The sequence below is a fragment of the Pelecanus crispus genome, chromosome 1, assembly GCF_030463565.1.
Source record: "Pelecanus crispus isolate bPelCri1 chromosome 1, bPelCri1.pri, whole genome shotgun sequence".
Taxonomy (NCBI): domain Eukaryota; kingdom Metazoa; phylum Chordata; class Aves; order Pelecaniformes; family Pelecanidae; genus Pelecanus; species Pelecanus crispus.
This window is the reverse complement of record NC_134643.1, coordinates 45,385,133-45,398,902: the sequence shown is the minus strand read 5'-3', so window position 1 is coordinate 45,398,902 and position 13,770 is coordinate 45,385,133. Positions and strand designations below refer to the sequence as shown.

Genomic DNA, 13,770 nt, shown 5'->3' with positions numbered 1-13,770 from the left:
TTAAAAATAAGATAGGATAAGAATGTGTTTAAATTTGATTACCTATGTGATGAGAGCTGCGTTATCCAAGTATTTGACTCCCTGGGGCGGTAAATTTAGCGAGTTCTCAGAAACACAAGAGCTGTGAAATAATTTTTCTGCAGTTTATTAGACTGACCTATTAAGTGTTTTGGAAAGCACTTCTTGTTACTTCTATCATTTCCATTTTGTTAAATGTATAAATAGCTGTCTGCTTTGATGTTTGCCATTGTAGCACAGCTAATGCACCAGAAGACGATGCTCCCAATAGATATTCTCGAACAGACAGGACAACTTACAGCAGATACGGCAGGGATGCAAATTCTTCTGGCAGTTCTGTACCAAGCAGTGCTTTGGAAAAGAAGATTGAGGAACTTGAAAGGGTAAGTGCCAACTAACATCTGCATGGCATACATCTGAAATAAAGTACCTTGGAAACTCTGTGGGGAAATTTACAAGTAAAATATATAGAAATGATGCTAAATGCTTGAAGTTATGCAGATAGTTGTGTCTATAAAAACGTACAGAGGCAGACTGACTGAGAAGAACGTGAACTTTCTAATCACAGATGTTTAGTTTTCATTTGGTTTATAGGTGAGAAATAGTTGAGGTAAAGATCATACACTTAGAGAGCCAGCAGTGCTCTGCGTATTTCTCATACGTACCTCATGACACACCAACACAGGGCAAATAACTTGGGGGAAGGAGGGTCTCACTGACTGTTCGGAAAATTAGAAGCCTGCTTCTGATCTGCTTCTTGTTTTAGATTTTTTTTTTAATGTACTGAAATACAAAAGTTAATTGCTATCCAGTTGTTAAAGTTTTAAACTTTTAAAATATGTATTTAAAACAAAGTTTTTGTTATTTCAGACATTCTTCATACAAACAGTTTTGGGAAAATGTAATAATGTTAAAGCTGAGGTTTTCACCTAAACCAGTACTTTGCTAAATAATGTCATCTCTGTAATCTATTACTGGCTTCTCTGTCTTCCTCTGAAGTGGATTTTTGTGGGTAACTTGCCAAATATTCTTGAATTCATATGGATGAAATTTACCAAGTAAACATAATTTGAATACATCTTTTTTGGAAAGGATGAAAGTAAAGCCTATTTTGTAGAAATTACTTCCCCCCACCCCCCAAGACTTGGGGAAGCCTGATTTGAGTGAAGTGCACCGTAATCCTCCCTTCCAAATCAACTTCTGTCTGAAATAATTTAACGGCCAGTAACACAGAAAGTAGAGGAAGATTTAAGGGCTTTCTTTCAGTATCCTGAACCCTGATTTACTGAATTCCTTGTAGACATTTTCATTTTTTCTCACATTCGGGCCCACAGATCTAACAGTGAGTCTTCATTCCTTTATAACAGTAGTATACCCGCCCGCCAACAAAAAACAAACCAACCAAAACAAAAAGAAGGAATAAGCCTCCCAATATAACAAATTTGGAAGCTGATTTACATTTATTTACTTGTGTTTTGGGCCCCTATCCAATTTTGGGTTCATGCTTAAGTAAAATATTAATTAAAAAATTATCTCTGGAATCAGAGATATCACACAGGTTTGCTGTGGGTAAAATATTTTCTTAGATGTGATTCTTTAGCTCTTTGAAATGTAAGGTCTTGAAGACGTGGGTTTGACTTGCTGTAGAAAAGGAATTCTAGGTAAGTGTGTGGGGGGTTTTCTTCTTCATTTATTTGTTTTAAATGGTAATAATTTAAAACTGCCTCTTAAAACCAAAAATTACATTTCAAACTTCATTGCATATTCTGATTTTAGGAACTTGCAAAGGAGAGACAGGAAAATGCGAGATTAATGAAGATGGCACAGGACAAAGAGGAGCTAATTGGAAAGCTGAAGGAAGAAATTGATTTATTAAACAGAGTAAGCACATACTTTATTATATAGTGCTATATACAGAGGAGATACAAGACTCTGCATTCTCTGTGCTCTTCTTCAGGCACCCGCATCCACTGGGCACGGTCAGAAGAGAATTAAGTGTGGGGTTTTTTGGTATTTGTGTGACTTTTCAAGGGGCATGTCAATAAGTTACATTTTTTTCCAGGTGACTTCTGTTTGGCATGATTAAATTCCATAAGTTGTGTGTTATTGGAGTACCTGAATTTCTTGTTGCTACAAGTCTTCGTAGAACAAGGTTATAAAAGCAAGTCTTCTTTACTGCCACCTCTTTCCAAATTCAGTATGTAGCATACCAGGAAATAATTAAGTTGGGGTTTTGACAGTTTTCTCAATAAATTGATACCCAGGACTTTTGTTAGACAAAGTAATTACAAATTTAATTTCATTTTAGTCAGCTTTTAATTACTAATAATAGTTTAGATGATCTGAAAAAGATTTGGGAGTAAGTGCTTTATATTCTGACACATTCTTGTACTCTTTATTGTTGATTCCCAAGTGAAGGCAGAACACAACGGGGGCAGGAGATGGGCTAGCATCACTCAGGCAAGGTGTGTAGGCAGGACAAGAGGGGGTAGAAGAGTGAGACATGCTTGGGAACAGGACAGGATGAGACGTTTTAAAGTTGGTAGAAGATACCAATTTTAACAAGTCCCAGTTTTAAGACCAGACTGGAACTCGTTCATAGAATGGATGAGTGACCTTATCTTGAACTTCCTGGCTAAGGTGCAGAGCCTGGATGTACTAGGGAAATATGCTTCTACTGGTCCAGTGCAGACATTCCCATAAAAATTCAGAAAAAAATTTCAGAACTGGCTTTGGTCAGTCCAGCAGTGAAGGGAGGCAATAACTCTATGTGCATAGTGGCAAATTTTCATTTTGCACTCTTCATTTGTAACAAAGGACGACAACAAAAGCTTACAAAGTAAACTAGAGGACTAAAGTAGCTGAGATTATTCTGAAGCAGATATCCTTTTTTTTTTTTTTTTTTTTTTTTTTTAAATAAAGTTGGAAGTTAATTTGTAGGATAAATGAAGTATTGTCTGTTTTGGAGAGATTTTTATTTTAATTGGAGAATTGGTCTTTATGCTGTCTGCAAAGAACGTCTCACATCTAAGCTGATGACCTTGTTATAGTCAAGGCAAGTGTTTGTTCCTTCTACATAATGGATGGCAAAGCTACTTAATACTGTTGGTCACACCCGACTTCCTGACTCAGAGGTCAGAAAGAACAAATCAAAAGACCCTAAATCACTGAAAGCTTGTGTTTAGGACCATGACTGTTTGCAAGGTTTGCTGTTCCAGAAACAATGTTACATTTTTTCTGCTATATTTGAAATATGATGTCCTAAATTAAATCCATCGAGTGTCTGACTAGAAACGATCTTTGAACATTTGCAGTGAAGTCAAGCAGTGCCTGTACCTTGCCTGTGTTGAAGTACGATGGCAATTTCTGCTTGTTGTGTGGAAAGAAAATATAAACCAGAATATAGTCCTTCTAAAGACCTCTTTATTATAAAATGACTAAAATTGAACTGTTCCATGAAATATACGCAGCCACCTTATTGTTGCTCCCTAGGTAGCCTCTCGCAAATACAGAAGAGAATGTTTTCTTTCTTTCTTTCTCCATCAGGTCAGCATTATCATACTTATAACATTGTCTGTTAGCTTAATTGCAGTGCAAGTTATTTAGGTTTGCATTGTTTTCTTAATGATGGAATAGCTGCCTTTTGACTTTGACTAGCTTAATAATTTATCATCTTGCAAAAGTTTGAACCCATGTCTCAAGTGATGCTTCCATTAGAACAGATGCAGTTTTACTTTCTTTTTTAAAAGCTCTTGGCTATCCATGTGGATTTAGAAAGAGGAAGCCTTTAAAATATTAAGAAAAGCTACAGAAATACTGCATCAATCCCATGACAGGAGGTTATGGAAGTTAATAGTGCAGTCTCATATTTGCCTAAAGTTTATTATCATAACTGAGATCACAAGAGCCAGCACTCTGTTCTTCATGGAACGTTACTCTGTAGGCCTGGCACCAGGATTGGATGCTGTGCGTGGAAGAACAGTTGTGATTGTTAGCCTTCTGCTCAGATAAAAGGATGTTCTGAGGACTAAACTTTATTTAGTGAGCTTATGCAGAGATCTCTTTAAAAGGTTTTGCTGGTAGGTAACCTAAATAGGGGTCTTTAAATTTGACCATCTACACATTCATGGCATTTCTCCATCTTTTCTATTAATCAAAATACGCATGTTAGGTTGCACAGACATGGAAAGAATTTCAAGTCAAAGCGCCTAAATAACTTGTTAAAATGCCATTTTATTGCATAGCTTTCTGACTGCTCAGCCCTCATTTAAAGAAATGCTCTTTCTAGAAGTTTCGGTCAGTTCATAAACATGGATGCATCCTTCATTGGCAAAGATCTTGTGTTATATTTGAATAACTGTTTTTCCAAGAATCCTAAAAACTTCTTGGCAGACTTCTTCTCCTTTTAAGTAAACATATTTATTTAATGTAACAATATAATTTTACTGAGATCAGTTAGTACATCACAAAGATACCTAAAGAACATGAGCTGCAGTTATATTGAGAAACGGAAAAGACTTTCTGCCATAAATGGCATTCTTTCACATTAGCCACTGAAAGTATGTCTGCCACGTTTTTTCGTAAGAATGGGGTAATTGCTTCATAAAACCCTCAAATGTCTGAAGGGAAGGGCATCTCAAGACATTTAAATATTTGTAGGCTAAGTTCAACTGTTGAGTAGTTTATACTTGGTCATCTCTGGCCTCAGTAAGATGTCGTTGTAGTTATATGTGTGTTTGGAGAGAGTCTGTCAGTGAGGATTTACAATCCAGTTAGCGTCAGTTGTGTAGTTATTGGTTCCTTCGGTATGTGAAGTCCAAGTTTTCTTGCTATTGCATCTTTTTCTTACTAATAAGCATACATTAGTGTAGTAATTTTGAAGATGAAACTTTAAATTTCAGAGTGGCAAAAAACATCTGCATCTCTCAGTCCATTGTTTCTGTAGATGTTTAAACTTCAATAGTTATTTTTCCTGGCTCATATTCAAGAAACTCTTACTAGTAGTAATCTTTGGAATGTTATTTTTGCAGCATAAATATTTCACAAACTTAAAATATTTCATTTTGAGTAAATTACAAGTATTTTAAACAGAAGGCTTTTATGTAAGCTTTAATTGAGGAATCTGATGGCTAGGTTAACAAGAAGTTCAAACAGAGTATTATGTGTACTGAACTAAAAAAAAAAAAATCATTTTATTGAACAAGTGTTGTCCCTCCCATCTGATTATCGATCTGAACTGCACAAGAGAGAAAACAAAGTGTGTTACTTACAATTACATAGTAAACTGTATTTATAGTAGCTACCCATCAAAACTTTTCATGTTTAGATGTTTAAGTCACTTGTATCTGTTATGTCAGAGTGGTCAAATGCTCTTCCTGGAATTCATTCATACTGTGATGCAGCATCGCTTCGTGAGGCAAAGAGGAATTTCTGCTAGTGATTTCTTGATTCCACATTACAAAAACAATAAAGTAATTGCAAGGGTATTGCGGTATGGATTTTGACTTGGCAAACTGAAGAGGCTTTTAAAAATCATGATACCAATTAAACACATCAACTCTAGCATGGACTTCTGGAATGACCCCTGTCACGAATGCAGGTTTGTGAATCCTGCTGATTATGTCAATTTATTATGAATGAGTGACTTTACACAGTTTGATTTAATAGCGGCTTAGAATTTACTTGTAGCAAATAGCAGAATTTGATTGTAATATTTTAATAGCACTCAATCATCAATGATTAACAAAGTGATTAGACAAAATTGATCAAAACAGTGACTTAGTTACAGATTCGAAGATGGCAAGGTTCACTCTATTACTACATGGAAGTGCACAAAGGAAAATTAAAATACACTGAGTTGGAATGATTCACAAAGGGATCGCGTATGTAAGGGATAAGGATTACCCTCCCGTTGAGTCACGAGGTTCAGAATAGACCCCCTTGCTTTCTAAACTCCTTCTCAGAGCGGAGTCTAGGTGCGGCTGGGCCCACTCTTAGTCTCAGACTTGGTCAATGGTTTATGTGAATAAGGATAATATATATATATATGTATATCTAGTACATAGAAGTAGTGCATAAAAGAAAATTAGGTTACACTCGGGTGAGATTGCGGATGCTGGGGATAAGGAGGACCCTTCCATTGAGTCACGAGGTTCAGAATAGACCCCCTTGCTTTCTAAACTCCTTCTCAGAGAGGAGTCTAGGGTGCGGCTGGGCCCACTCTTAGTCTCTGACTTGGTCAACGGTTTAATAGGAATAAGGATAATGGCAGCAGTATAAGACTCACTTTGAAATTAAATCGTACATCTACAGACTACTTAAACTAATTCACACATGCATACACACAAACATGAATGCATACATAAAAAATGGTATACCTGTTAAAAATTTCCCTCGAGTTCAGTGAAATACTCACGTCTAATGTCTTGGCATTTCTCAACAGGCGAGGGTTGAGCCTTGAGGAGTGAATGGTTTCAGCCCAGGCTCCACTGTCAGTCTTCAGCAATGGATTTCTGGTTGTAGCAAACTTTCAGAGTTTGCTGGCTCTGAAGACGTCTCGCTCAGAGGGAGATGCTGGTGCAGCCCGTGGCGGTCCAGGAGAGCTCAAACGGCCTCACTCAGGACTGCTGTTTATAGGGTTGTGAGATGATTGACTTTCATCACAAGTAAATTTCCATCCGAGCCACAGTTCGGATTGGTAGTTGCTGGAATTCCGGTAACGATGATACCACTCTGTTTCAAGGCTGTCAGGGGTAGCTGTTTGTTCTTGCTCCCCTCGTTAGCCATAATACGAAGATTTTTGGTAAGGACAGGGCCGCTCTCTGCTCCAGCCATGTAGGAGTTTCTAGTACAATTAAGGGGCGCTTAACTGACCAACTTGCTACACAAAAGCGGCAGCCTGGAATTCCTGAGATCATAAAGCCATTGAAGAGAAAGAGGAATGGGGGGTGGGGGGGGTGCACCACCACAGCCCCATTAAAAAGAAACAAGAAAATAGGCTCCATATGTCAAATACTGCTTAACAACTTAAAGGAACAAGAGAGGGAATATCTTTTCTCTACTACTGTTTTATTTTTAATCTAGCATGGCAAGAGTAGGGTTTTGCAGACTTCAATAAAAAGGCATCTAAGATCTCTAATGAGAATCATAGAATCATAGAATCGTTTAGGTTGGAAAAGACCTTTAAGATCCTCCAGTCCAACCATTAACCTACACTACCAAGTCCACACTAAACCAATTAAGGGTAGACTAGACTAAACCATGTCCCCAAGTGCCACATCTACACATTTTTTTGAACACTTCCAGGGATGGTGACTCCACCACCTCTCTGGGCAGCCTGTTCCAATGCTTGACCACCCTTTCCGTAAAGAAATTTTTCCTAATATCCAACCTAAACCTCCCCTGGCGCAGCTTGAGCCCATTTCCTCTCGTCCTATCGCTAACTACATGGGAGAAGAGACCAACACCCACCTCACTACAACCTCCTTTCAGGTAGCTGTAGAGAGCGATAAGGTCTCCCCTCAGCCTCCTCTTTTCTAAGCTAAACAACCCCAGTTCCCTCAGCCGCTCCTCATAAGGCCTGTGCTCCAGACCCTTCACCAGCTTCGTTGCCCTTTTCTGAACACGCTCCAGCACCTCAATGTCTTTCTTGTATTGAGGGGCCCAAAACTGGACACAGAATTCCAGGTGCGGCCTCACCAGTGCCGAGTACAGGGGAACAATCACCTCCCTGCTCCTGCTGGCCACAGCATTCCTGATACAAGCCAGGATGCTGTTGGCCTTCTTGGCCACCTGGGCACACTGCTGGCTCATGTTCAGCTGGCTGTCTACCAACAGCCCCAGGTCCTTTTCGGCCAGGCAGCTTTCCAGGCGCTCCTCCCCAAGCCTGTAGCGTTGCATGGGGTTGTTGTGACCCAAGTGCAGGACCCGGCACTTGGCCTTGTTAAACCTCATCCAGTTGGCCTCGGCCCATTGGTCCAGCCTGTCCAGGTCCCTCTGCAGGGCCATCCTACCCTCCAGCAGATTGACACTCCCACCCAGTTTGGTGTCGTCTGCAAACTTCCTGAGGGTGCACTCAATCCCCTCATCCACATCATTGATAAAGATATTAAACAAGGCTGGCCCCAAAACAGAGCCCTGGGGAACACCGCTCATGACCAGCCACCAACTGGACTTAACACCATTTACCACTACTCTCTGGGCTCGGCCACCCAACCAGTTCTTTACCCAGCGAAGACTACGCCCGTCCAAGCCATGAGCTGCGAGCTTCCTGGTTCTTCCTCCTTTGCCTGCCTTTTATGTTCCTCCTTAACGTGCTGTCCTTGAAGTCAGTCTTCTGTTTCTTATTTTTTTTGTTCTCATTCTATTTCTTCCAATTTTTTTGGTACAGTGAAATTATTTTTGCTGAAGTATTACTTACATTAAACAGCCAAGTTCACTGGTTTTCACTTTAAAGGCTTGAAAAGACTTAGTTCACTGGTTTTCACTTTAAAGGCTTGAAAAGACTTAGTAGGAAGTGAAGAAGTGAAATGGGAACTGGGTAAATATGGTAATTGGTGAAAGAGGGATGAACATTTGGGGTGGGAGCGATCTATTTTAAGCACCTGTTATTACTGTGTATGCTCTCCATTCTTTCAGTAGCAGTTTAGACAGAAGTTACAAAATGCCTTTAAATTTTTTTCACAGACAATGAAAAAAAAAAAAAAGGGCAGACAGTACTTTTTCTGAAAATTTTAATACTTAATTTAAAACACAAAGCAGGTCTTTTTGCAGTAATAACCAGTGATGTATGTATGTGAGCAGGATAGTTGCAGACAAGCACAGTCTGGGGAGTAGAGGCAATAACTGACTAATACACTCTGTGTATGCTAATAAAACAGTCATGCCCATCCTATTTTGGTTTCTTGATGTATTAATTCCTGCTGTAGCTTTAATTTTTATTATATGTTTCCATTTAAAGGTGCTCATATGTGGAAGTATAATATTAATGTTTTGTTATTACAGTAACACTTGGAAAAAGGCTGGTTTAACAGATTTAAGGGCAGCTACTGTGACACTAACTCTTCCCAACCTCAACTTCTTCATTTCAGAGCTAAGATGCTAAATTCCTGCTGCTACTAATTGAGAGTTTGTATTTATGTCCTGAGAAATGTTTGTTTTTCTTTTTCCTTTCACAGGACCTAGATGATGTAGAAGATGAAAATGAACAATTGAAGCAAGAAAATAAAACCCTCTTAAAAGTTGTTGGACAGCTGACAAGGTAGAAGATTCAAGCCTCAATGAGGAAAGATTTAAAAACTACTGATTGAACGTTAAGGTCAATATAGTTATACTTTGTTGCAGTATGTTATAATAACTGTCTTTATATTTATTGTTAGGAAACCAGATGAATGTTTATTTTCATAGTACTTTCTTCTTCATTCAATGAAATGGCATCAAATTTGGGGTATGTTTTTAGCTTTCTTTTCACATAATAATTAAAATTTTTGACATATTTCAAAATATTAAGTTCAAAAAACTTGGGTTTTGTATCTTCAGATTACATCTGGATAAATTACAGTAATTTAAAATTCATAGCACCAAGATCACTTTCAGTCCATGTGGGTGTATATTTTTGAAATGAATGGAAGCAATACATATAAGCTTTGTTTACACAGATCCAAAATATATATTTTGGGAAATATTTCCTTTTTTGTTTAAACAGCTGTAAAGTGGATGCCTTATTACTGATGTATAACATTTTGCAGATTGATTACTTGCTCTAAAATTCTTGTATGTTGAGTTTTTTTTTACTGTATCTGAAAGACTGACAGTAGTAGAGAGTAGCAATTTTTTTTCCTGTATAACAGTATTCTGGCAGGAGGGGGAGGTTTTATTAAAAAAAAAACCAAAACAAAACCAAAAAACAATAAATCACCTGTGGTATCAGCATTAATGAGTTCTTAGAATCATATTGAAGTTGTGCACTGCAGTTTATTTTAAAGCTTTTGCTTTAGCAATGAAATGCAAGTTTGCTATCAGACAGTAAGTTTGTTTGCTGTGTTGAGAATTCAAAAAAAGCCTGGAGCTTTCATTTTAGCAAAGACACTTCTGCAATACTCTTCTACTTAAAGCTGTCATCTTAAAATTTGTAGTGATCATAACCAGTATGAGTTTTTTGATGTTTTCGGTTTTTAAGCTGGGTGAAATTTTTTGTACATAACAAAGTGGAGAGGCATACAAGTGATTCATGCCCTTTTGAAACATTAAACGGTTTAAAAAAACCCTTTTATCCTTGATTTTAAACTAGCAAGGAGTTTTAAAAGTGCCTGTTTAGATGTTACAATCCAGTTATGACTGCTTACTGATTCTTCTATAACATGATAGTAGACAAAGTTTTCATTTCACATTAACCACAGACCTCAGTTAACAATTCTCTTCTTAAAATTCTTGTTAGGCTGAAATTTAATGTACTTTATTTCATCTTAATACAGCACATTTTTTATTCCTGATCGGAATAAATGTATATGTTGTTTGAATCAGGACACTAGAAATGAAAACATTTCAAAGAGTCCACGGTTTTCTTGACAATTTGAAGGTTGGTGTCAGAAAGTTGCATGCATATAGGTGGTTGGTTTTTTTTTTTTTTAACATTAAAACTGAAAGGCAACTTTAATATATGATATGATCACCTTTTCAGATTTGCCAGTTGTTTTCATAATGTGTATTTAATGACTCTAACAGTTTCTTAAATTTCAAATCCAGGTACTATTGTTATGCCTTGGATTGTTTTGGACATAGGATGGGTTATTTTTTTGCATTTGTGTGTTCTAATGAGGAGGAACTTTTCAAAGCTTTACAGTAATTTTTCAAGACATATATTCCAGGATGCCTTGATGTTTTCCTTCACAGTGGATGAGATCCCATGGGATACCATTTAGTACCTTTACTCAGGGGATTAAATGGTATGGGGGGTTTGTATAGGCCCTCTGAACTACAATATACACCAATGAATATTGCTTTTAATATTATTCAAACAGTAAGAACTCCCTTAATTTATCAGTTTCATGAAATTAAAAATTTAATAAAAAAATCACTTGAGATGTATGCTTTCTGAATAAATATGAAACTTTCTCTGGAAGAACATCTGATTTCCTTCTCTGTGTACTAGGTAGGAAATATACATACCAATTTACGTCATGGGATGTTAAACATACTGAAGCATCATTAAGCAGTTAATGCAGAACACACACAAGACATTATAAATGAGATACTTCATAAACTGTATTTCACATACATTTTAAACCACAGAACAACGACAGCAAAGAACATAAGCAAGAATTACTTGTTGTCATATTACCTCTTGTTGGTTTACCTCTATATTGACTAAAACTTAGCAGCAGAAACCCCAAAATTAGGATTTCTTTTTTAACCTGGACATCTAGCTGACAGGAATATTTGGCAGAATACCAACCTAGCTGATACCCTAGCTTGAAGAGGTACTGGCAAGGGAAGTTTCCGAATACTTGAAACCAGTAATGCTTCAGGCAGAATGTGTGAACAAAGGAACTGTTGGGAACTCACAGATAAAGTACCTCAGGACATTGTTGTTGTGTATTATTATACAAATGTAAAACTCTTCATGGTTTTAAAATTTCCCACAAATTGTATCTTGAAGCATAACACTTCTGCTGACGTTTTGGAAGATTTAGATGGCTTTTTGGAAAAAAGTATGTCAGAAACAATTCATTATCACTTACATTATCAGGCTTTTGGGAGAAGTTCAGTAGACTTTAGGAAAAAAGATGTATTATGTAAAGTGTTTATAATTGTCTAGTCATTACTTGCCATTATCTTTTTATTTCAGTAGGGTACCCTTATAGTCAAGCTCAAACACAGAATAAGTTTTTTATCCTAGGTGATTTGAAGGTGTTACATTAGCTACCTTACCAGCAATTCACTAACCCATGTCCACGTCCTCACCAACACCTTGATAATTCTCAGTTGTGTGATTTAAAAGCAGAGAGACTGCTGTAAGTGGGAAGCCACCTCACTTGGGAAGGCTATGTAATTCCTGAATGAATCTGGTTATTAACATACCTAGGCACAATTAATTTACTAGGGCTTGGGGGGGTGGGGTGGGGGTGTGTGCATGTTAGTATCCAAATTAACTGTATGGCTAAGTCTCTTGGAGATTTCTTTACTTTGTGTCTTCAAATTTATACCAAACTGCTTAGGTCTAGCATCTGTGTTTCTGGGTAACTTGGGTCATCTAGGAAATCTAAACAGAAAAGTACTCCTATTGACTAAAGCAAATAAGACAGGTTTTTTTCAAGATATTTCAGTAATGCACACCACACAATTACTATTTTGATAATGCAGAATGATACTCATGTTATGGTCCCATACTGTCTTATAGAAAACAGATAATACATCCAGAGCTGAAGGTTGAAGTTGTGCAGAAGTATTTTTTATCATTGATACGATGCACTAATGTTTGTGGGATTTATTCCCTAAAGAGGAAGTTCAACCATATATTAATTGTTGGTGATTTTTACAAGGAAATTCAAAAGGGCTCGCTTTTCATTTTTTTAAATAATTAAATGGCCATATTTAAGTTCAGTGTTACTTGAAGTATATATTAACTGAAAGAGTGCAGTCTGTATTTGCAAATGAGTGGTTTTTCTGTCTTTAAAGCAAAATTTTTCTTTGTTAATTACCAGATTTGTATTTACACATTCAGAGATTAATTATTTCTATGTTAGACTGGCTCTGATTTTGAGAGGTAGAGTGAGAAAAGAGGGTAACAAGAAATAAATCTGTGATTTCAAAAGTAGGAAGTATAACCTAATTTTTTTTTTTTTTTTATTGTTCAGCTGTACTGAGAATTGGCTGTGGAAAGATTTGTGATTGGCATAAAGACTACAAAAGATATAGGGGTTTTAGTATGTTGGAAACAACTGATAAACCTACATCAATGCTTTTTTCAACTTGTCTGGTATCATTACAGCTTGGAAACTTGCTACCATAAGAGCAACCGAAAGGAATACTGGAGATCAAATTACTTTTTAACATTTTGCTAGGAAAGCAGTTACACTGACTCCAGCTATTTTCTGTAAGTTCTTTGTGGCTATTTCCAGCTTGAATTGAAACAAATCAGTATTAGTAGCCAAGAGGAAAAGTAATTACTGGAAAACAAATACATGAGTTTGGATATACATGGATACCATACGACTGAGTATCTGTTTCTTGGGCTCAGACCCTTCATGAAGATGTCAGTTGAATCAGTCCATTTGCACCAGTATTAATGATCATAAACATCTGACATTTTTAATAAGAAACAACTATTTTAGTTGGAGAAATTACCATTGGGTCATCTAGGTGATGACTTAAAAACTTAGTACAATAAAAAAAAATTCATGCTGGTACCTGTAGCTGCTGAGACTAAGGAGCTAAGCATTATACTTAAAAGTTTTGTTAAAAATGAAACAAACTAATTCTGGATCTTGTAATTTAATTTGATATAGAAGTTCACTACAGACCTGTTCCAAGTCAGTCATTCTGATGTCAATACCTGCAAAAGGTGTTGACATGAGCATTTCTAGAAGCATTTCTACTTCTGTTGTTAAGCATTTCTTTAGGGCTACTTAAATATATCCAGGACGAAAAGGACTTTGATATGCATTTTAGTAGCATTAATGACCTTCCAAGTATATTGACTTACTGTAGCAAATCTCCATCTACCATTTCTCCATGTACTGTACCAGATGTACA

The 13,770-nt window shown here is 36.9% G+C and overlaps 1 protein-coding gene across 1 annotated transcript in view; it reads left to right on the top strand.

Moving 5' to 3' along the window:
• PAWR (pro-apoptotic WT1 regulator) overlaps positions 1-9,281 on the top strand; it is an 86,060-nt gene extending 76,779 nt beyond the window's left edge. The window contains exons 4-6 of the mRNA XM_075727557.1: positions 254-401; positions 1,795-1,899; positions 9,195-9,281. Of these exons, the coding sequence (XP_075583672.1) occupies positions 254-401; positions 1,795-1,899; positions 9,195-9,281 (340 nt within the window). The remainder of the gene's footprint in view (positions 1-253; positions 402-1,794; positions 1,900-9,194) is intronic.
• The last annotated feature ends 4,489 nt before the right edge of the window (positions 9,282-13,770 follow it).